Source organism: Rhinoderma darwinii, chromosome 10 (assembly GCF_050947455.1).
Source record: "Rhinoderma darwinii isolate aRhiDar2 chromosome 10, aRhiDar2.hap1, whole genome shotgun sequence".
NCBI lineage: Eukaryota > Metazoa > Chordata > Amphibia > Anura > Rhinodermatidae > Rhinoderma > Rhinoderma darwinii.
Window position 1 is genome coordinate 1,658,026 of NC_134696.1, and position 25,326 is coordinate 1,683,351.

General features: G+C 46.8%; 1 protein-coding gene across 3 annotated transcripts in view; it reads left to right on the plus strand.

The window, feature by feature from the left end:
- Window positions 1–23,640, plus strand: part of PRDM10 (PR/SET domain 10) — a 29,317-nt gene extending 5,677 nt beyond the window's left edge. For 2 of the 3 annotated variants that reach the window (XM_075839115.1, XM_075839117.1), the window contains exons 2-23: window positions 4,471–4,653; window positions 6,785–6,949; window positions 8,001–8,060; window positions 8,180–8,287; window positions 10,221–10,473; window positions 10,621–10,862; window positions 11,438–11,641; window positions 11,791–11,863; window positions 12,277–12,394; window positions 12,688–12,817; window positions 13,389–13,619; window positions 15,617–15,964; window positions 16,433–16,588; window positions 18,413–18,592; window positions 18,683–18,793; window positions 18,893–19,093; window positions 19,953–20,084; window positions 20,211–20,381; window positions 20,487–20,627; window positions 20,756–20,894; window positions 21,678–21,778; window positions 22,276–23,640. In XM_075839115.1, the coding sequence (XP_075695230.1) occupies window positions 4,585–4,653; window positions 6,785–6,949; window positions 8,001–8,060; window positions 8,180–8,287; window positions 10,221–10,473; window positions 10,621–10,862; window positions 11,438–11,641; window positions 11,791–11,863; window positions 12,277–12,394; window positions 12,688–12,817; window positions 13,389–13,619; window positions 15,617–15,964; window positions 16,433–16,588; window positions 18,413–18,592; window positions 18,683–18,793; window positions 18,893–19,093; window positions 19,953–20,084; window positions 20,211–20,381; window positions 20,487–20,627; window positions 20,756–20,894; window positions 21,678–21,778; window positions 22,276–22,464 (3,522 nt within the window). In that variant the 5' untranslated portion in view covers window positions 4,471–4,584 and the 3' untranslated portion in view covers window positions 22,465–23,640. The remainder of the gene's footprint in view (window positions 1–4,470; window positions 4,654–6,784; window positions 6,950–8,000; window positions 8,061–8,179; window positions 8,288–10,220; window positions 10,474–10,620; window positions 10,863–11,437; window positions 11,642–11,790; window positions 11,864–12,276; window positions 12,395–12,687; window positions 12,818–13,388; window positions 13,620–15,616; window positions 15,965–16,432; window positions 16,589–18,412; window positions 18,593–18,682; window positions 18,794–18,892; window positions 19,094–19,952; window positions 20,085–20,210; window positions 20,382–20,486; window positions 20,628–20,755; window positions 20,895–21,677; window positions 21,779–22,275) is intronic. The other variant, XM_075839118.1, reaches the window with a different exon arrangement.
- Window positions 23,641–25,326: the final 1,686 nt, after the last annotated feature.

A 25,326-nucleotide genomic window follows, 5' to 3' on the forward strand; every position in this document is an offset into this window, starting at 1 on the left:
GTGTTTGTTTTACAGCAACGTGTCGTAAGAGGAAACGTTGTCTATAAGGCTGGGTTCACACGACCTATTTTCAGACGTATACGAGGCGTTTTTTGCCTCGTTTTACGTCTGAAAATACGTCTCAAATACGTCGTCAAACATCTGTCCATTACTTTCTATGGGTATAACGCTGTATTGTTCCCACGACGCGTAATTTTACGTAATTGTCGTACGACGCATAAAATTACGCCTCGTAAAAAGAAGTGCAGGACACTTCTTTGGACTTTTTGGAGCTGTTTTCTCATAGACTCCAATGAAAACAGCTCCAAAAACGGACATAGAAAACGGCGCGAAAAACGCAGCGAAAAATGCGAGTTGCTCAAAAAACGTCTGAAAAACGGGCTGTTCTCCCTTGAAAACGGCTCTGTATTTTCAGACGTTATTGGTCACTACGTGTGCACATACCCTAAAGCTTTGACATGCGACACATGTGGGGCTTGCAGACTTGACGGTCGTGTGCATGGGCCCATTCAAATGAATGGGGCCGCAATTCACCCGCCTTTGTCTTGTTTATGCGACTCCTGAAGTTTCTGCGCTCTCTGAGGTTGTTTTTTTTTTTAGCAGGATGATGGCGGCCTTCTTTTGCATTGACATGTCTTTGGAACGTGTTAACACCTAGAATACTCTCCAGATCTTTTATCTCCCTAATTTGTCATAAAATAAGGAGGGAACAGTCCACACCCGACTATGGCACCGCTTATCAGTCATTGTCCAATTACTAATGAGCCTGACAAAATGGAGGGACTGTGTACAAATAAATGGCTGCAATTCCTAAATGGTTAATGCAAGATTTTTGTTATACCCCATAAATTAAAGCTGAATGTACTCCACAACAGATATGAGGGCAGTGGAGACAGAGACGGAATGCTAAAAACTATGTCGCTGTCCAAATACCTCTGGACCCGGCTGTATTGTAGAATAAATAGTTTGCTGCGTACTTGATGCTGTTGGAGGAATCCTATGTGATGGTGGAAATGTGGGTGTCCTCTGCGCTGCTAAGATGCAGACATTTGTGTGCGGCCTGCGCCTTTCTCTAGTATGTAAGATGGTGAGGAAATGAATGGTCGTCCTTCCTAGCAGGATTTATGGGAAGGCGTGCAAGCGTGACGGATGGAGAAAAATGAGGGAGCCCCTAGTGAAGCTAAACACACGGGCCGGCCCTGGCCATGAATCAGCCCAGGAGCTGCCTGTGCTTATAATGGAGAGGGAGGCGCGAGGCCCTAGGGCTGCAGAGAGGCGCTCCGGCTGCTGCCCCTTCCAATACATTGTATGTTTAATGAACAGAGACTGTTCTGGGAGTTTCTTCGTATGGGCACATTTCTGTGGCATCTTATGGATTGTGGTACAAGCGGCACACAAAGGATTGCCCACAGCTCTGACATTAGCCATTCTGCTGCCACGACTGTAGGGAGCGCTCCTGTTACATGGTCAGGACCTGTAATAATATGGGGGACTAAGAAGGGAGTCCATCAGAAGACCACGTGTCCTGTCCAGGCAGCAGGCTCTTCAGCTGGGTAGAGAATCATTTGCTCCCTTCATGGTTTTTCTCAGCTGATGTTTTATGAACAGATCTCCTGTCTAAATCTAATCAATACTCTGCTTCACCTCCACGCCGCAGAGATCCTGTAGCGGGACATCGGGGGCTGCAGGATGGTGGTTTGCGGCCTCGTTCATCATGCAGGGACGGCTGACTCGTTTTACTCCCTTCTCCTCAGGTGCAGGCGGCAGTTTCTGTGGGGGGCTCCTGCAGGATTTGGCTTTTTTTTTACACTTGTCTGATGATTTTTTTCTTCCTCGCCTGATGTTGATTACCCTGGGAGCCAAAGACCACGCTGCGGCCTCCAGGAGATATCCCGCAATGTCCTCTTACCCGAGGGTCCTGTGTGTGCACTGCAGCAAAACCAGCACTGACGCTGCAGCCCCCAAGCACAAGGCGTCACAGGTCCCCCGGCTGGCGGGGCTGCCGGCTCACGTTACTTATGTATCCGACAATGCCATGAAAAGCAGTTTCCTAATAAACATTCTGTCGTCGGACTGACTCCCTTGTTTCAATGTGTCAGTGCAGACAATCGCGTGAGGTCATGACAGTAGCAGAACGACCCCCCCCCCCCTCCCATGTCTGTTCTGCTGATGGACCAGTTGGGAATCCTGATAATCGGTTTATGTAGGGGAATCACTATTTATGAAACGCCTTCGGTGTAGGTTTAATGATGGCTTTTCGGTGAATCTCTAATGGAGACTGAGCTCTTCATATTCGGCATCTGATGTACAGCCCTATGAGGCTCCTGATTTTGGGGGGCCCCAGAGAGCTTTATGGCCCACTCTGACACGTTACAAGAAGTGAATCGGTGTGATCGCCTTATGAGGAGCGCTGATTGACATAACGCAGGATCTAGCGGCCCGCTCGGCAGCTGCGATGGCCCCACAAGTTTATCTGACGCATTTGCAGCATCCCCTGCTCCTCTGCCTGCCGTCAGTCCAAGTTTTGCATGAAATGGTGCGAGCGCGACCACTTCTGTCCCGAACCAATCAACATCAAACAAGTGATTAAACGCGGCAGATGGAGCGGTTCTGCTCCGCGCGGGAGACTCGCTCGTGGAATGAGATTGCAAATATTTCATCCTGAACCGAGTTCTACGCGGAGGTCTAAAAATAACAAGTCTTCACTCAACATAATCTAAAGCCCTTGTCAGATGGAAGCTGCGCGGCCGCTCATTAAACTGGGGAACGGCGGGAAGGTGCGCTGTTTTGTGAGGTTGGGGAAATGAAGTTCTGAGATTCTGCCGGGTCGGTCCGTCGCAGTGATCCGATCTAACCCATGCGGGAGACGGAGGAGTCACGTGAGCGATCACATCTCTGAGGAGCCGTGTCAGACCGAGGCTTTCAGCTTCATCACCCCTAAAATAAATGACAATCATCCGGCCCGGAGTCTTTCCCTTTTGTCAGGAATTTCTTTTATATCTGTGTCTGGGAAAGCTGGGTGGCAGCTCATACGGCACCATTTAAGCTCCCGCAGGAGCCAAGTATTCCAGTTCTGTAAAGAGGGGAGGAAAAGCCTGTAGGATCTGTGATTGTATCCAATACTCCCTATGGGGCCGTCACTCAGCTTTACCAGACTCCTGAATGACAAGTCTGCTTCTAGGGCCACCGTAATGCTGCATTTCTAAAGACACTAATATTGTTTGACTAGTGAAGAGATCTGGAGGTGATTTGTAGGGCAGGTTAATTACACATCGGGGCAGATTTACTAATACTGCGGACAAAACCAGAGAACACAAGGCGTCTTAGGCCCTGTTCACACAGTTTTTTGCAGGCAGATTTTGCTCTGCCAGCACGCCGTTTTTTGATGGCATTTTTCGCCTGCGGCCATTGAGCGCTGGTGGGCAAAGACGCCGCGAAATATGCTTTCTCTTCCTCCCATTGATGTCAATGAGCGGTCAGAGACGTAAACACCCGAATATAGGGCATGTCGCTGCTTTTTCCCACGAGACGGTTTTCCGCTTGCAGGAAATAAACGCCTTCGTCTCCCATGGAAATCAATGGGAGGCATTTTCGGCCGTTTTTTGACGCATTTTCTGACACGGTTTCCGTGTCAAAAAACGTGTCCACAACCTCCGTGTGAACTTACCGATAGACTACCAATAATCTGAAAATAGAAAATCTCGATCTTTATTGATACACAAAAATACACCATGCAAAATAACACAATAAAAAATAGTAGAGGATCCGACCTGACATTGGACTGTATAAGAGCCACTAAAGACCAGTGTGATTTGCAGGGTATTCTAGGACTGGTGCGCACAAAAGGTCTAGTCCAAAAATGATGATGATGATGATGTGGTGCAATGCAAAATGCCTGGTAACAACAATGAAGATGCTCTGTATGAAGTACATCAAGAACACGATAGACACACAAAGCGGATAAGCCGTGATGTACATGGTGAAGACGAGGGACGCGTGTAACGAAGATTAACCGAAGATGAAATTCCCCAAAAGGAAATCTGTACAACCCAGAATCCCATCAAGAAGTCCGAGGCCAAGTGCGTTACCCATGAGTAGGATGTGGACCGGATGGCTCAAGGAAGCGCCCCAATACTGTGAAAGATTTAGACCGTGTGACCTTAGACCCGTCTGTCAGAAAATGCGACAAATTTGACTGGTGCACGCTGTGTGATATACTTGGCGCATCGAGCTGGACTCTTCCTTGTACTACCTATTATTAGTTTCCGATTTTGGCTCATGGTGTCGCATTGAAAGCAATTTCCCCGTTTTACTAGACCACGCCCCATTTTCTTGCCGATTATGTCTAAAACCGTTGATAAATGTGCTGCACGGCCTGTCCGCCGGTCACTTTGATGAATCTGCCCCTTTGTGTGTTATATATCTGATCATTGTAGGGTCATTCCGCTGTATTGTTGTATTCTCTTGCAGCCATGTTGCCCAGACTGACTATACGGTGGAGTGGAGACCCTGCGGACAGATGAGATCGTTATACTCTGATCCCGTACTGAAGAGCAGTCGCTGACTTGGCGTTTCTCGTTCATAATGGATTCCAAGCAAGAAAGTTCTCATGTGTGGCCTCCTGCAGACGACCATCCCGCCAGCACTGCCCAGGTGACACACTTGTCTTTTTATTCCCATGCACATTTCTATGGGAATAAAATATTCAATCCCTTCCCCCTTGAATAGAACCACGATCAACATCTGATGATAAATCCAGAACTGCCGCACTCCACATCTCAGGTGGTCCAATAAACGTAACGTGGAGCGTTGTGTCCCTGTATCTGGGGGGTTATTAGAAGCTGGATCTTCTTGTTCCATAGTTGTGGTCGGTCTCCTCGCCCTGCATGTTTGCACCCTCTGAAATACCATATGTACACACTTACACTACACATATACATACACTACACACATACTACACACACACACTACACACACACTACACACACTACACACATACACACACGCTACACACACGCTACACACACGCTACACACACACACTACACACACACTACACACATACATACACTACATATACACACACACTACACACACACTACACACACACTTAGACTACACATACATATACACACACATATACAAACACATACACCACACACATACACCACACACACATATACATTCACTACACATACATATACATACACTACCATACATATACACACACATATACACTACACACACATATACACACACACTACACATATACATTCACTACACACACATACATACACACACACTACACACACACTACATATACACACACATATACATTCACTACACACACATATACATACACTACACACACACACATATACACTACACACACACTACACATATACATACACTACACATACATATACACACACATACATATACACACACATACACCACACACACACACACACACATACATTCACTACACACACATACATACACTACACATACATATATACACACACACACACACACACACACACATATACACTACACACACATATACACACACACACACACACACTATACACACACACACACTATACACACACACACACTACACATATACATTCACTACACACACATATACATACACTACACATACATATACACACACACACATATACACTACACACACATATACACTACACATACACACACTACACATATACATTCACTACACACACATATACATACATATACACACACACACACACACTACACATATACATAGACTACACATATACATACACTACACATACATCCACACACACATATACATTCACTACACACACATATACATACACTACACACACTACACATACATATACACACACACACACACTATACCTACACACACACACTACACATATACATTCACTACACACACATATACATACACTACACATACACACACACACACACACTACACACACACACACATACACACTACACATATACATTCACTACACACACATATACATACACATACATATACACACACACACACACACTACACATATACATAGACTACACATATACATACACTACACATACATATATACACACATATACATTCACTACACACACATATACATACACTACACACACACACTACACATACACTACACATACATATACACACACACACATATACACACACACACTACACATATACATTCACTACACACACATATACATACACTACACATACATATACATACATACACTACACATACATATACACACACACACACACACTACACATATACATTCACTACACACACATATACATACACATACATATATACACACACTACACATATACATAGACTACACATATACATACACTACACACACATATACACACACATACACCACACACACATATACATTCACTACACACACATATACATACACTACACATACATATACACACACACACACACACACACACACACACACACATACACTACACACACACATACACTACACATACACTACACACACACATACACTACACACACACATATACACACACACACACTATACACACACACACTACACACACACACTACACATACACATTCACTACACATACATATACACACACACATACACACACACACATATACACTATACACACACATACACACTACACACACACACACACACACATGATCGATTGCATTTCCCATTCTCATACATTTTATTTTTGTCTGCAGGTGCATTTTGTTCCAGATGGGGGAGCTGTGGCACAGATTGTGTACAGTGATGACCAGGACCGGCCGCCGCAGCAGGTGGTTTACACATCGGACGGCTCCTCATTCACATCAGTGGACGCCTCAGAACACACCCTGGTGTATATTCACCCTGTAGATGGCTCACAGGTATGGAGAATAAATGTAGAAAATTCATATGCAACAAAAACTGACAGCAAAACTGACCGTGATCTTCTCCTTTATAACTGCGGCCTGGTAAAAATGCGCAATAAAGTATTCGCCCCGTAGCGAAAAACTACCAAAATAGTGGGGATCAGGAGAGGATTTCTGTTCGTTTTTATCAGCTTGCAGAGGGACATATAGAAGTTTATTTTCTGTTCTTTTCCTTATTAGGCCCTGTTCACACGGTGTGTATTTGAAGCGGTTTTTGGCGCTCAAAATCTGCCGAAAAACGTGAAAAAAAAACACCTGATTTAAGGTTCCCATTGACAATGCATATGAAGCGTTTTTTTCACACGCGCGTGTTTTAAAAATGTGTTGTGTAAATAAAAAAGTAGCGTCAGGGCAATTCTTGGCACGTAAAACGCCCCTAATTCCCATAGTCAATGGGAGTCCTGATTACACACCAAAATGCGTAGAAAAACGCGACAAAAACGCCTGTATTTTGAAAAGTGCTTTACAAAAACGCTAGCGTTTTTTGACACGTTTGCATGTCTTTTTTTATTTTTTTAGTGCCGTGTGAACAAGGTTTTAAAGTAAAGGTTTATTCCCAAATCAGACATTTACGGCATAGCCACAGGCTGTAGAGGTGACCGTGAGGCCGGGGGTGGGGAGCAGAGGCCCGGGGGTGGGGAGCAGGGGCCCGGGGGTGGGCAGCAGAGGCCCGGGGGTGGGGAGCAGGGGCCCGGGGGTGGGGAGCAGGGGCCCGGGGGTGGGAGCAGAGGCCGGTTGACACCTGTTCTGTAGATAGGTGCAGGTACCGCACACCTTTATATGTCTGAGTTGGGAATCTTATTAGGCAGATAGGAATGATTCTGAATCTAAGGTCGTGTTCACACATTGTGTTTTTTTGCGGCTAAACCTTTTTAATTGAGGAAATAAAACTACATTTGCATAATTTGTTTATTTTTTCCCATTGACTTCAGTGCATGTGAGGAAAAACAGATTTTCTAGAGAAGCCGTTGATGTCCTAACAGTAGGAATGTGTGTTCTCTTCTAGGCACTCTTTACAGACCAGTCTCAGGTTGCGTATGTCCAGCAGGATGCCACCACCCAGCAGGTCAGGAGCCTTTATTACCACAAGTGAAAACGACGTGTCTCATTGCTGGGCGGCCGCGCGGTGTGTGCTGGATGTGTTCAGTGCGACCGGTCGGTATTCAATCCTGTTCTTTCTTGCAGGTTACGGTATTGCTGCCGGCGTCACAGAGCTTGAATGCTGCCAACCTAGCTGTGCTGAGCAGTGTGCCCGACTCTGGTCAAACCCTGGCGTTGGAACCAGTGCAACAGGTAAGACGGCAAAATGAACAGCCGAAAGATAATGTGTATCAAGATGGCAATACAAGCAATACATGATGGTAACAGCGGGGGTCCGGGCGCTAAACCCACCGATCACTAGAAGGAAGGAGCGGCCTGATGACCCAGCCTTGAATGATGCCGGGCCAAAGGAGCGCAGCGCTGTTAGCTTTAGATCTCACTGACTTTGTTATTGGTGCCTTAGTTTTGGACTCCACCAATGTGATCTTCCGACGTGACTCTGATCTGTCATGGGTTCACGTTTCAGTGGATTTCTTATTTAAGCCCCGATGTGAAATGTGTCCTAAGATGTGTGAGAGTCACAATGCAGCGGTGACCTCTGACTTCTCTTTTCAGGACTGTACATGGGATCTTCCGAGACCTTGTGTGGAAAAAGGGAACTCCGCGTATCAAACTAGAGAAAATACACATGTCAAAAATTGCGGGGGGGGGGGGGCTATTCTGCATGCTGGGCCTAGTACATGGCATCACAAATTCACCATCTGCAGGGCTGGGAGTTACACCAGGGAGGAGGCGCTTGTTATAAAACCCTCCAGTATGTTCTAGGAGGCAGATCCGTGCTGGAGTCGCTGGAAACACGTAGGATCAGTTTAATATTCCCTACATTACCAACGCTTATTTCTTACATAGAGTCTGGGAGAGGTGGAAATCACTCCGAAATATTTCAGGATACACCCGATATACACCCGTATGGGACAACCTTCTCAGGGAGTTTCATATTTTGAGGGCCGGGTACAGCGAGGTGTTAAATATGTATTTCAGCCGTATGATGGGTTCAAATGGTGCCAGCAATTAGGAGAGGACTGTTCTTTGCCTCACGCGGTCTTCTATAGGTATTTACAGCGGCTCAAAGTCTGTATAGAGACTCTTCTACAAGCATGTGCAGGACGGAGATGTGAGATTACATTGTAAGAGCGGAAACCTCTCCTACCTTGATCCCCTTTGCGTATAAATGGCTTCTACTGAAGGTTTTAGGCGACCCGATATTGGGATAAAAGGAGCACTGGGAGGTTGATGTGGGTCCCATGACACATGAGACTGGGAATGGAGCATTGGCACCTAAGCGGTCTGTCAGTGCTGCTCATAGCCGATCACCATTCATAGGGTCTATCCCACGCCAGATCTAATGTGTAAAATGGGTATTAGATCTGATGCGAAGTGTCCCTGGTGCCGTGAGACTGGTGCGGATCTGTCACATCTGCTGCGGACGTGCCCTTTATTATCCTCTTATTGGAATAGTATTTCATCAACAGATTTCTAAAGCACCTTTGACGGGTCTTTTGGGATACGTAGAGGAGCTGCCATTATCGGTTATACCGGGCCAGGAGGATTATTGCCAGACACCGGGCGGGTGATGCGCTTCCCTCAGTAGAAGAATTTGTAGGAGTAATGAACTCTGTGATCTCGATAAGAGGGGTGTGTGTATGAAGCGCGACACACTGCGTAACGATGGGACCGCGGATGGAGACGCCGGGAATGGCACCTCAGGCGTTACTTAGAACCAGACCTGACCCCCCCCCCCCCCACTTCTGACAAGCTCGGGGGTGATGTAGTAGTCATAGGGGGTCAAAAGAATGTGGTGTCGCTGACTCCTTGGCGTAATTCCGAATTGATAGTGCGGAAAAATTCTGCAGATCTCGTTACAAATCTTCTTGATGAATAATACTGCCTTTCAATGTGTGTTACTGCACGGAGACCTAGGGAGGGGAGGATTGGGGGGCTCGTTACTCGTTGTCATACTGTTATTTTTGTATATAAAAACAAATTTAGTTTCTTAATAAAAAATATCTGATTTAAAAAAAAAGATGTGCAAGAATGTGGGATGTAGTGCGGAGAGAAGCTGCCTGCCGAGTACCGTAAATCGCCATAAATGGTGCGGATTGTGATGTGTTTTCCCGGTGCGCAGCCCTCGTTGTCGGTGCATGAGAGCCGCTTACCTCCTGTGGACGGCGTGGGACGTACAGAAGACATGGCCACGCTGCAGAGCTCAAGCGCTGACTCTCAAGCAAAGGATGACGACGACGAGGATGATGATGACGACGATGACGATGAGGATGATGAAGATGATGATGATGATGATGAGGAGGAAGATGGAGAGGAATCTGATGAAGATGAGTGGGAACCAGATCCACCTCGACCCTTTGACCCCAATGATCTCTGTGAGTTATTAATGACTATTTATTACTTTTATATTTCTCTTTTGTAAAACGTTGAGTCTCCGGATTTGCTTCGTGACCTGCAGAATGATGGAATTGCACAAAACCATTGGCGGCTGAACTTGTTCAAATGTTTTCTTTGTTCTGCAGGGTGTGAAGAATGCAATAACGCCCATCCCTCTGTGTGTCCGAAACACGGCGCCCTCCATCCAATTCCTAACCGCCCCGTTCTAACCCGAGCGCGAGCCAGTCTGCCGCTCGTCCTCTACATCGATCGCTTCCTCGGTGGGGTTTACTCCAAACGGCGTATCCCCAAGCGCACCCAGTTTGGACCTTTGGAAGGACCTCTAGTTAAAAAGTCAGAGCTGAAGGACACCTACATCCATCTGAAGGTGCGTGATTTCTTAAAATGATGCAAAAATGAACAAAGTTATTGACGTCACAAGACACACAGGGGCGGCGCGGAGACCGGATGTGTCTCAGGTTTGGAGTTACTCTGCAGAAAGTAATGTTTCACCAACCTGATGATGCCGGGAACCGCTGCCGGGGAAATGCCTGTCCTGTTACCAGCCGTCGGCAGCGTGGATTACATGTATATGCTGCGGATAAAGTGCAGAATAGTCACCTGATGCTCCAACAAGGAAACTAAGGGCTTTCATTTTGTTTGCCCTTCTATAAATGTGAGTCACTATTTTGACCAGATCCAATAGCATCATTTACACTTTCGCTGCTTGCCACATTCTGACCGCACAGATTAATGCTGATGTCAAAAGAAAATCTAAATTGAATGAATGGGATCCATCGAGTCCACTGCTAATGAAAAATGTATAGAATGTGACTGTGATGAGTCCATCGTAGGCACCTGAACATTGTGGTGGGGGCACTGCTATTAATGGAGGACAGGAAAGTGGACTCCAGTGATGTCATTCTATCGCATAATGTGTTGAGATATTGTTTTATTTTCTAGGTTTTGTTAAATCATGTCCTGGAGTCTCCGGAGACCTATCAGGAAGATCTTTGGTTTGATTTGTCTGAGGAAAGTCTCTGTAACTGGATGATGTTTGTACGTCCGGCCCAAAATCACTTGGAGCAGAACCTGGTGGCGTATCAGTACGGACAGCACATCTATTACACCACCATCAAGAATATTGAACCCAAACAGGAGCTGAGGGTACGAAACCTCCCTGTGATCGGGGACGGGGGGAGGGGAGGTGTGAGACGTGGGTGACGCACTGACTGTATAGAGCACATGCTGCACCGTAGATGATTGGATATTGCTGATTTATCACTAGATTAACGTTTGATTTGTTCTCTTAATAGGTTTGGTTTGCTGCGTCCTATGCAGAGTTTGTGCACCAGAAGATTCATGACATTTCACAAGAGGAAAGAAAGGGTAAGCCGACCATGCGACCATGCGACCATGCGACTATGCGGCCATGCGACTGCGGCCATGCACCATCTCGATCCCTGACCTCTGGTTATAGACGAAAGTGTTGACTGAGCTGCTGATTAATCACTTATTCCGTACCAATAACCACGTGGCCTGTGCTCAGTATATACTGGTAGACGACTACATTGTGAGGATCCGACACGCAGATTCTGTCCTATCCCTCCTAGAGATAAGCGGCACTGGAGTTGTCCGGCAGCTGCTCATCTCTATCCTCTATTCAAATAAAAAGCATGTTAAGCCGAGTCAAATGTGCGGTGTCGCTGCAGTGTAATGTCTGCGGGCCGCTTATTTACCAGCGTGGTGTGCCCATGAAGGGTGGATGTCCCTGTAATAGCCGTTCTCTTTACATGCCTTAGTTCTACGGGAGCAAGAGAAGAATTGGCCGTGTTATGAGTGTAATCGACGCTTCATGAGCTCAGAGCAACTTCAGCAGCACTTAAATTCCCACGACGAGAAGCTGGACTTCTTCAGCAGGTGACCGGTGGCTGTGGCGCTTTGTGTGTGTTCTCCTTGGGTTGTAGCGGAGCAGCTTCATGCTGTATATATTGTATGTGGCATGTAGGTGAGGTCTGTGGAGCTGGAGCTTCTGGTGGCGTGTTCATGTTATGGAAGATTTCCACATCCAGACTCCTCCATCATGCTGCGTTTATGTGTATTTTATCAGGAGAAGACGAGCGGATTTTATGTATTTTTTTTAAATCTCTTTGTCTTTTAATCTGGCACAAATGACCATTGTGGATTCCTTTTATGTACCCCTAAAATAACAGGACGAAAGGACGTGGCCGAGGCAGGACAAGGAGGAAATTTGGACCTGGAAGGAGACCGGGGAGACCTCCAAAATTTATGCGTTTGGATATTACAGGCGAGAACAGAGAGAAGTGCGGTCTTGGCAGTCAGGTACTTGTGTGTAAAGCTTCGTGTTCTCAGACCGGTTTCTTAGATCATGGCATTGATTCGGTCCGTGGCTGCCACTACATTCAAAACTTTTTCGGGACATAGAAAAAAAATTTGTGAAGATCTGTTGTGGTTATTGTTTTACAAAGCCGAGAATATATATGACATTTTATTTACATCTGTGGGTGGTTATTGCCCCTTTAGCATGATTTTAGTCAGCAGGGGGCAGTGTGGATCACGTTTGATGCTGCGGATCGGCTCGTTTCGTGCCAGTAACACGTCGCGGGCATCACGGCGGTCGTACGTGGTCATTGCTCTGCTGCTTCTCTGGACTCGGTGTCTCCCATTCTTCTGACTTTGTCTTCACCCCGGGTATAATTGGTCATTCCGGAAGTAGCTCGACTATAATACAATGTGTGTTTATTCTGCCGAGTTACCCATCAGTCTTTATAATGTTTCTATTGAAGCGATTCTCTACATGCCAGACCATGCCCAGGCATCATAATACTTCTGTTTAATTGTGTATTGTTTTCAAAGCAGCCCGGAACACGAGATCTTTTTTTCTTTCTTTTAGGACCTTTTACACTTTCAGAATAAGCGACCGCACTTTGAGGACAATAATCCATCCGCAATCAATGGCCTTGACCAGTCGGGACTATCCTTGGGCCCAACAACACAAAGTACTGAGGATCCCCAAACAGAGAGCCAACTCTTACAGCCTGCTCCAACTGTGCAGCCCATACAGGCCACCTCACATCAAAGCACCCTGACCGCTGAAGACATGCGACGAGCCAAGCGCATCCGGGTATGAACCGTGCTCTCTCTACATAATATTACATGAAGTATTGATGTCAAAATAGGGCAGAAGTATTTTATTGTGTGCTTTCTGCTTAAAGGCTGTGTAAACTATTGAAAGGCAAACAAAAAAATGACAAATAAAAAGGTGTGAGTGTTTTGTGGAACTTTTTTTATTAAAAATGTGTTACTTTTTAGATACAGCTATTCTGTATACAGAGCAGTTGTATCTAGCGCTATTCACTGACTCCATCAGTCCCGCAGAACTGACGGCTTCAGTGACAGCGGATCCTGCCTGTCTCTGACACATAAGATCCACTTGTAAACTATCACATCTAAGTTATAAACTTGAGAGACAGAGGACCCGCTGTCACTGAAGCCGTCAGTTCCATGGGACTGACGGATTCAGTGAATAGCGCTAGATACAGCTGCTCCGAATACAGAGCAGCTGTTCTTTAAAATAATTGTTAATAAAATGTATTTACAAAGTTACACAAAACACACATTGATACGCCAACTTATTTTTTTAATCTAAATTGGTACAAAATGATGATATTTATAGGGGTCAGGGCTCCATTTTCTGATCAAGATCTCCAGATTCCCTTCTCTCCTCACAGCCACAGTTACACCATAAAGATCTATTAAGAACCGCACAGAATGTTGTTCCTAAAAAGACGCGGGTCCACAATTATTCTTCAGTTTTACACCTGATTTTGGCAAAAATTGCAAGTCACGTCCAAAACTGCACCAAATTTTCAGCATTTGTCTTATCATGAAAAAGGTGATAAAAGTGGCCGTGGTCAATCTGCTGGCGTCGTTCTAGTCTCATTCATCAAAAGCATAAGCAAAAAAGAAGCAAATGATGCAAATGTACAGCTGCTCAAAGCAGGAGAGACTAATCACAGACCACTCCAAATGGCGCAATGCTCACCAACGTCTCTCCAATATCATTGGTGCAAAATATGTCATTATTAGTACATGTGGATCATGGTGTTACAATGTTGATTCCCTCCAAGTATTGCTCGTGCTCCGGGTCCTGCATTGTTTCTTGCTGGCGAGGTTAGGGGGAACCCTAACCCCACGATACATACGGTCATTCATACTGTTATTTATATCGTCTTTGACGCCTTAAAGGGGTTGTCCACTACTGTACAACTGATGACCCATCCACCGGATAGGTAATCAGTATACGATCGGTGGGAGTCTGACACCCGGACCCTGCACCAATCGGCTGCATGCGTGCACCGGACATCCATGCCGGAAGCAGTCGGCTCCGGTCACAGAATAGCGGCCAAGCTGCAGTACCGTCACTTCATATTTATATAGAAACCTCATAATAAGACTCCTCAGTACATCTAATGATGCCGTGTGAACGTTACAAACCAGAAAAGATGGGGAAGGGAGGCATATAAAGGGTTAAATGCAGGAGATCAGAGGTTTCTGTGCGTTACACCGTTGCCCCGCTCCTGTTTGCGCGTGAACCGTAACCGTTCTCGTGTGATAATCATTATGAGGATGCCGACATGATCATCAATAATCTGCAAGCAGTTAAAAGTGCGCACACCGCAAGATGACGGATTTCCATTGTTGGGCGCAGATGGCGCTTCTTTATGAACCGGTGGGGTAGTGTACGGTGTTTAGCGCTCGTCCTGACGGTCGCAGATACTCAGCAGCACCTTTTCTAGATCTAACCTGGAATTCCACAATTCCATTTTGCACTCAAACCTCCCCGGCCCTGAGCGTAGCCTTGTCCGTGTCTCCGGGGACGTTCTCCGCTGTAACCTGTTCTTTCTCTCTTCACATGCGGACCGGTCAGCTGGAGCTGCAGGTAGGTTGGATCTTACACCTGCTGCTTGCAATGGCGGGGCGGCCAAAATCATGAACACATTTCTTCATTTTATTTTGCTATTGAAGGTTTCCATGACGCTTCTCCCGCCACCATTCAGTCTTCGCTTGGCCAATAATCCTCCGTTTTCAGTTAAAGATGGTTTGTTTGGCTTTTCACAGAACGCCGCCCTGCAACATCTTTTTATTCGAAAGACCTACCGACCGTTCAAATGCCTGCAGTGCGGGAAAGCCTTCAGGGAAAAGGATAAACTTGACCAACACTTGCGCTTCCACGGCCGAGATGGGAATTGTCCTCTGACCTGTGACATCTGCAACAAGGGCTTCATCAGCACCAGCTCCCTGGAGAACCACATGAAGTTCCATCTGGACCAGAAGACCTACTCCTGTATCTTCTGCACCGACTCGTTTGACCGCTTGGACCTGCTGAAAGACCATGTTGCGGTGCACGTAGTGGACGGCTGGTTCAGCTGCCCAACCTGCAAAAAACGCTTCTCCGATTTCATTCAGGTGAGAATCATGATTTTCTCCCGTTTGCATTATTTACTTCTCACTGCAATAATATAATATTAGAGTAAAATAAATCTGGTCCTCCGCACCATTCATGGACTTCACTGTTCATCATGTGGCTCCAGACCCCACCGTATCCCAGTAAATAACAGTCCAACAGGGAATTACCAGATTACCAAATAGTTTTCTCGATCACATCAACCACTGCAAATAGTCAACGTGACGTTTCCACCGTACGATGTCCTTTCTCAAGACGGTATAACGGATAAAACCACATGGGCTTGAGAGAGCGGTCATCGTATGGCTGAAAAATCCCCTCAACTGTATTTGCAATCAATGAAACTATTTGGTAATCCGTCCGGTGCAGTGACCGTTCTTTGTTGGAAAATCTTACAGTATAACAGGAGAAATAGAAAATGTAATATGTCAATGTTTGGCGCTCGTGATCACTACCATATACGTTACCAGGTGAAGAAACACGTGCGGAGCTTCCACTCTGAAAAAATTTACCGCTGCACGGAGTGTGATAAGGCCTTCTGCCGGCCCGACAAGCTGCGTCTGCACATGCTCAGGCACTCTGATCGCAAAGACTTCCTCTGTTCTACGTGTGGCAAGCAGTTTAAGGTGAGTGCTGGTCTGAGCCAACAGCATGGGAATGATTTCTGTCACTATACATTATCAGAGACGTTTATAACATGTCCACAGGATACGTCAGATAGATGCCGATCCCACACCTGGGACCCGCACCTATCTCCAGAACGGGGCCCCCTAAACCCTGTTCCGCCGCTCTGTGTTGTGGCCAAATGAGGTGTATCCCGTCCATAAACAAGGTTATATGGTCGTGAGTTACGAAAACCGCTGAGCGCTGTTTCCGTAAGTTCCATAGAACAGAATGGTAGTTACGGAATGGGTGTAGCTCGCATGCTGCGCTGCTTCTGTAACTGCCATTCACTACTTAGGGGACCCTCCTCTGGGACCCGCATCTATCTGACATTTGACATATCCTGTGGACATGTCATAAATCTCCTTCATGGGAAAACCCCTTTAGGGTAGGGACACACACAACATATTCAGTGAGGATACAGTGTGTTAAGCTGCGCAGCGTATCCGCCCTGAACACCGCAGGGAATGCGGTCCGGAAAATGGCACCCCATTGTGATGCGTTATTGCGGCGGAATTTCCGCTGTGAAGCGACGCCGGAAAAAAACCCAAAACAAGGTTCATACTTACCCCCTCCCTCTTCTCGGCGCGTAGTCCCGCCTCCTGGGATGATTTTGCCTTCCATGTGACGCTGCAGCGGTCACATGGCCTGCAATGTCATCCAGGGAGGCCGGACTGGAGAAGAAGCAGGGAACTCTGGGTAAATTTAACTTTATTTTTATTTATTTTTTTGCCGCATCGCTGTAATTCCACCGCAAATATCGCAACACACACTGCTTTGTTGCGGGGTCTAAGCACCCCATTGAATTCAATGGGTACACCCGCAACAGAAGAGTTGTGTATCCGCAGAAATAATTGTCATGCTGCGGTTGAAGTAACGCACCGCAGGTCAATTTCTGTGCGTTTTTTTTTCGGCTGATATTTTCCACAGTGTGGGGACGAGATTTGTTGAAATCTCACACTGCTGTTACTGTAATACGCTGCGGGTTTTCCGTAGTTCATCCATTGTGGAAAATCTGCAGTGCTTACACCGTGTGTGATCCTACCCTTAAAATCTAGTTTCACTCTGATCTCACTCTGTAAAAAATATTGGGGGATTTCGTAAGGGCGCAGTCACACGGGACAGACTTTGTTGCAGAGATTTCTGCGACTGAAAATCCGTTCCATCCATATGAATGTGGTTGGTTTTGCAGCAGGCGCCGGGATTTCTGCAACAAGATCTGCTGCGTGTGACTGTCCCTTAAGGCTACTCGGCAATTGAAAGTCAAGCTGAAATCTACACGGTTGGAACATTTGATTGAATGGAGCAGCAGCACGCGAGAAAAAATCCATCTAACAGCCGAGTACAGCACTCGGCTGTTTGTTATTCTCATGGACATTAAATGGAGCAGCAGCGGTCAAGATGCTCCGCACTGCGGGAAATACAGTGAGGATTATCTGGGTGTTTGAGACCCCCTTTGTCGCGATCGATGGGGCTCCCAGCAATCAGAAAATTCTCACCTATCCTGTGGCTTGGTGATATGTTTTGATTCTGGGAATAACTCTTTAATATTACGAACATGTATAAAAAAACCGTACTTTGTAAGCCGTCCTATCCATATAGTGGAAAGACGACCATTGAGTTTTATTGCTTCTCAGATAAAACCACGCAACTGCCACAACCTGACATGGACACTTTCTCTTTCCCATGAATAAAGCGGCTCACTTTACATAGAAGAATTTTACTCGGAGCTGCACCCTGGGGATGATGAGCTTTTACTTTTAATACAAGATTTCTGGTTGTTTCAGAGAAAGGACAAGCTGAGGGAACACATGCAGCGCATGCACAATCCAGAGAGAGAAGCCAAGAAGGCAGATCGCACGGGGCGCACCAAGGCATTCAAGCCACGCATCGCCTCCACCGACTATGAGAGCTTCATGTTCAAATGCCGCGTGTGTATGATGGGCTTCCGGAGAAGGGGCATGCTGGTAGGGAAGATGTGCTCTGATGCACTCCTGGTCACTATGTATGAAGGGTTCTCATGGCATTCGCTCTTACCTGTTCTCCTCCTCTCTCAGGTCAATCATTTGTCAAAGAGACATCCAGAAATGAAGATAGAAGAAGTTCCTGAGCTGACGTTGCCCATTATCAAACCCAACCGTGACTATTATTGTCAGTACTGCGAGAAGGTGAGTCTCAATATCTCTGCTTGCCTCCAAGGAAATGAGGCACTTCAGCACCCGTATGGTAGAAGAACTTCCTGACTGGGTTGATTTTCTGTTGGACAGGTTTACAAAAGTGCCAGCAAGAGGAAAGCGCACATCCTGAAGAACCACCCGGGAGCAGAGCTGCCGCCCAGTATTCGGAAGCTCCGTCCTGCGGGGCCTGGAGAGCCTGACCCCATGTTAAGCACTCACACTCAACTAACTGGGACAATTGCAACACCCCCAGTTTGCTGCCCACACTGTGCCAAGCAATACAGCAGTAAGGTGAGCGAGATCTTGTCTCTTCCATGACCGTGCTAATCTATTGGGCTGGAACACTACACCGCAAAACAAATTATTTACTTGGGCTGAAAAAGTTGCAAGTGACATTGTAACCATGATTTACTGCGGTTTTATGTCGCTGTGTAGCTTCAGCCTTATATTCTACTGTGTGGTTGTAGGAAAGGAAGACACTAGATGGATATGTTGTGTAAAACGACACAGCGTATCCGCCCCGGTACCCGCAGGGAATTCCGTCCGAAAAACCGGACCAAATTGTGGTTAAGTTTTCAGACGGCATGTCTGCTGCAGAAGTTTATACTTACCCTGCTGTAGTCTTGGCGACGCGTCCCTCTCTTCTGAGCATAACCCGGCCTCCTGGGATGATGATGTAGTCCAAGTGACTGCTGCAGCCTTTCATTGCGCTCAGAAGAGAGGATTGCGTCGCTACGACCGCGGGCAAGTATAAGCTTTTTATTACTTTCAATTTTTGCAGCAGAATTGCGTCGTTTCCGCCGCAAAGTTCGCAACACGTAGCTCTTTGTTGTGGGTTTTATCTCAAACTCAAACCCGCAACAGAAGAGCCGCAATTTTACAGCATGAATTGACATGATGCGGCTTAAAAAAAATGCACCGCAGGTCAATTTATGAACTCCTTTTTTTCCCGCTGTGTGGACGACATTGGTTCAAGTCTCACCCGCACTGCTGCTATTCTGTGAATCTTCCACAATGAAATCTGCAGTGTTCCCGCCTAGTGTGTCCCTACCCGTATGTGGACATTATCCAATCAGCAATACAAGTAATACAGCAACGTGCACTCATTCCCTGCTATGTGATCAAATATCTTACTCCTTGTTTGTTTAAGACCAAGATGGTGCAACATATACGTAAGAAACATCCGGAGTACGCGCTGTTACCGATCAGCACGCAGGCCACCATGATCAGTGCGGCCCCGGCAGTGCTGACGGCTGATGGCGCAGGCGGGGAGACGGTGGTGGTGAGTAGCTCTTCAGTCATGTTATCAGTTCTGACTTTCCATTCATTGTGTCTCTTCTCTGCCGCGTGGTGACTCATTACATAAAACTGCCTTCTCTCCACCTCTAATGCTTCTATTTCCCTACAGACAACAGATCTCCTGACACAGGCGATGACTGAGCTGTCACAGACTCTGACGACAGAATACCGCACCGCGCAGGGCGACTACCAGCGTATACAGTATATTCCAGTGTCGCAAGCAACAGCCGGCATGCAGCATCCGCAGCACATACAGCTACAGGTCGTGCAGGTTTCCCAGGTAAGATCTGTGTCCTTGTGGCATTTACTTCTCCTAGCATCAAGAATCCATTCCTAGGAATATGCTGTGTGTATAATACATCTATATGTTTTTTATCCTGCTCAGGCGCCGTCACCCCACCAGACCCAGCATTCCACTGTAGACATGGGGCAGCTGCAGGAATCCACAGGATACAGTCAGCATGCCATCCAGGTGCAGCATATCCAGGTGACTGAGCCTCCCCCGGGCACCCAGGCCCCCTCTCAGGTGACTTGTCAGTTCTGTTCCTGTAATGTCGCTGTCAGCCTCCCCTGCCTCTCTATCATCACGCAGAATTTCATATTTGATGGCGTTTTCTCTTTGCTAAATCTCTGTTTCTGGTCGTGTATTGTCAGACGCTCAGTCCATCATCACAGGAAGTAGAGCAAGATGTCAGTCCGTCACAAATGCAGACCCCGAACTCCCAAACTCAGACCAACTCCACAGTGCAACACGCCTACCTGCCGAGCGGATGGAACTCTTTCCGTGGTTACCGTAAGTTGTTTGGGCAGGGATGAGGCGGCTCCTGGGTCCTAAAGCAACACACATTACGCTGCATTAGGCCTTTACCTCTCTGAGTATTTGGTTCTGCCTTTCTGATGGTGATTGTTTTTTGGTTTATTTTAATTAGAATAAAGCCCCGTGCCATTAGACGCCATAATTGCTGGTGCAGGAGGGACATTTAAAGGGCTGATCACACCACAACAACTTATCAAATGTCCAACTGACTCTTGAACCGTGGGACCGCCGGCAACCAAACATTTATCACCTATCCTGAGAAGTTGCTGTGGTGGGATGACCCCTCCTAACCTCTCCTTGTAACCAGTGATTGCCACTATGCAGAGAATATGAAACGTGTCAGATAAACCCATGGACCGGATCAGGACCCTTCAATAAGTGGCATATAGTGCTGTGGATACCATCATTCTCACCTGTCCTGTATCTGCCATCAGAAAATGGATTATAGATGGGTCGCTCTATGTGGGAGGGTATCTAACCAGTGGCTCAGTGGTCGGTCCTGGGTTTGAATCCGGCCAAGGTCACCCTCTGCCCCGAGTTTGTATGTTCTTTCAGTGTTTTCTTGGGTTTCCTCCGGGTTCTCCATTTTTTCTAACACGCTCTGAAAACCTACTGATGGGTTAGACGGGATTTTGATTCTGAGCCCAATGGGGACAGGGACCGACATGAGTGATGACGATCTCTATACAGCGCCGCAGAATATGTTGGTATTATATATAAATGTACCGGCACGTTGTGATGTTTTATCTTCTATTTTAGCTTCTGAGATCCAGATGATGACGTTACCTCAGGGTCAGTATGTGATTACGGAGGCGGCTGTGGGTACCCCAGTTACCCCGGTGAACAGTGGCCAAGTTAAGGTAATGTAGATGCTGAATGTGTCCCGGTAATCCCCCTCATAGACCTCATGCCCTTCCTGATAAAGGCTGGGTTCACATACCCTATTAACAGACGTAATTCGGGCGTTTTAACCTCGAGTTATGTCTGAAAATACGGCTCCAAAGCGTCGGCACACATCTGCCCATTCATTTGTTCATTTGAATGGGCTTTACGATGTTCTGTGCCGACGGTCATTTTTTTTTTACGCGCCGCTGTCAAAAGACAGCGAGTAAAAAAGAAGCCCGCGTCAAAGAAGTGCCTGTCACTTCTTGGGACGTAATTGCAGCCGTTTTCCATGGACTCCATAGAAAAACAGCTCCAATTACGTCCGTAATGAACGCAGCGAAAAGCGCCCGCAATTGCCATTACGGCTGAAATGCCGGAGCTGTTTTCTCCTGAAAACAGCTCAGTAATTTCAGCCGTAACGGAGGCTGCCGTGTGAACATTCCCTTACTGATCCTCTGTCTGCCTCTTCTAGACACACTACGTCATTTCTGATGGACAGACCGATCTGGAGATGAAGAAGGCCGCGCTAACAGAGGAGGCGATCACCAACCAAGACCACATGGAGCAAACCTCTGCCAACTCATCTCAAACCACACAATACATAATCACCACCACCACCAACATGAATGGAAGCAGCGAGATGCACATCGGCAAGCCCTGACATTGTCTCCGACGTGATGGCTCAGACCAGACGCTTCATTACAAGATGGCGCTCATGACCTGTGGCGATACATTGTGTTCTCTCTCGCTGCTCGGAAGAAGTCTTAACTGTGACAATTTGCAGCATTGATTGGTTCACTCGGAGCCGTCACTTTGACCCCATCCTGGCATTGGGCATAGGTGAAAGGTCGGGGTTGTCGAGCATTGCCTTTCCTCATTCCATGTACTGAAGCCTCGTATCTGTACATAATAAGGGACTGGATGGGTAACCGCAGTGGCTTCTAATGGAGGCGGCAGAGAGTCCTCCCGGTTCTGTGGACGTTTCATGAACGAAGTGGAAACCGTGGAAATGTTTTTAAAAAAGAGGCTTCAGCCGTTAGTTTCCTGCGCGCGCACGTCGTCCCGAGGCTGTAACTCTGGATATACTGGAATCAAATGTCAATGGTTGAAATTATGATTTTATTTTTTTTCTTCTGCATTTCTCTATTTTTCTTTTAGAAATCTGCAGGATGCGAAGGATTCGGTTTTATCGACTGGCATTAAACGAATTTTCAGACGTATGTGTCTTCATTTACATGAGGTATTTCTGAAGGGCCCCGTTCCCCTCGTGTGCGATGACGCGGCTGGAGTCCCCCCGTCTTCAGGGAGTCGCTGTGCGCAGGTTATTAAGAATACTGGCCGCCTGCAGCGTCTCCTCGGTGGCGTTTTCTTAAAGCCTTTGTGCACTGACGGACTGAACGGGGCGCGGATAAATACTACTCGTGTGATCGAGGCCGTCCAGTCCCGTCTGCGCTTCCTCATCGGCGTGACGCCGGTCCTTCTGTCTCCCTGACCACAATCAAACATGATGTCAATTCTGTAAAAAAAAATAATATTATAGTTCTAAAATGATTGTGATCTCTGTCCCCAAAGTGCAAAATACTGTGAAGAGTCCGGACTGTAGGTCTGTCCACGATCAGGACACGAGGGGGGATGGGCGGAGTCAGAAGATGGTCCCTGTTTGTCGCCGTTCTTTGTTTCTTAGACAGGAATGTATTTTAACAGTTATCACATGACATGTATGAGAACATATTCCACGTGTTCTCAAGTATATTTATACCTATTTATTTTCACCCGGGCCCCGTCCTGCTGCATTAAACAAGTTCTTTTCCATCATGGATGAGTTCACTGAAAGTCATTACATTGTGGTGTCTCTTTTGTTGAGGGTCTTTTATAAATAACGGACACGCCGCTGAGGGCTCATTCAGACCAGCGTATAAATGGTCCATGTGACGGATGTTTTTACGGCCATCACACGGCTGCCTGTGTTTCTATGGGGCTGTTCACACGGCCGTTGTTTTAAAGGACTCTGTGAAGAGCCCGTGAAAAAAATAGGACTGGTCTATTGAGGGATCACGGGGCGCCGCACGGCTGCGAATCGGACATTCGATTTCGCACACGTTCGTTGGACTAAAGCCTTACAGAAAGGGCCATAAACTACAAGTTACTAAACCTCCGGTGGGAAACATTATTGGGGAACTGATGCCCGTATACTGAGGGGGTGAGACCCGCGCCACAGTCACGCTGCATTCAGGAGACCCACTCCTCACGCCAAAGTAAGGACAACGTTTCCTCAGGACTTCCTCTTCTTATTTGCCCTGGTTTTTGTGTGATCGGGCCTGACTTGGTCTACGGGTGGATGGCCAAAGGTTTGAGCACATGTCCTGAAATGCAGCAGAGCTGAGCGCACAGACTGTGCTGCTTCTGCGATTCTCCTGTGCTGGAGATACAGATGACGAGCTGAACCCGCCGCCAGCCAAGCTTCGCCACTGAGTGAGGCGAAATAATCCGCAAATGTAAGGGGCTGTTCACATGTGCGCTGGAGGCTCCGTCACCGATCCAGCAGAGATTATCGGACACTATAGCGCAGCCAGCGAGCTGCACGATTGTTTCCAGTAAAACCTCGGACACCCCATCGGAAACCATTAAATTCAATGGACTCCGTCGGCCGCCTGTGGTATCCGTGGTGCACTGGAACCATCGCTTCCAGTTTTCCGTTCTGCTCCTCTGACAGAGCAGAGCAACGAACACCCGCAACACCGGTGTGAACGGAGCCTAAACGCATCTTCATGGTCTGTGTTGTTGTTTTCCCTTATTTTTACAGTTTGTTTTTACTTGGTGCAGATGTTGCGTTCTGGAGACAGTCAACAAGCAGGCCGGCTGCAGCCAGATCTTTCTTATTCGAGAAATAAAAACAACTATGTGATCTCTGAGGCTGAATTCGCGCGTTGCGTATTACGTGTGGATTTGCAGCGCAGTGTAATACCGTACCAGCAAAGTAAATAAGAGTTCAAGAAATCTCATCTGCACGGTGCGTATTTGTTCTGCATGTAAATTGACCTGCGGTGCACATAAAACCGCAACATAAAACCGCACCTATCTCCGCATCAAAATGTAACAAACGCACCTCAAAAAGGGTTATGGTTTTAGCTGCGGATTTTCCGCATCAAATTACGCAACGTGTGCGTTCAGCCTTACAGTAAGCCAGGGTGCAGTACAAATATTACGGTGCCGCCGGGACAATTGTGGCCACAAAAAGAGACCCTGGTAATTAAAAGTCACTCCACTAATAAAAAAAAGAAAATTTTTATTAATACATAATATTACAAGATACCGCATCATAGGTAATATATATATATAGCAGTACAGACCGCACCGGGCCGGCTCAGAGATACAGGTGACCGATATGACCAGGATTACAGGCGCAGCCAATAATATAAAGCATAGAGCGGTGATGAGTAATTGAAGGACGTGCGAGGATAATAAACTGATGGCGGCGTCCGTGATAAGTGCGACGCTCAGGCGGTGAGCGCAGCCGGACAAC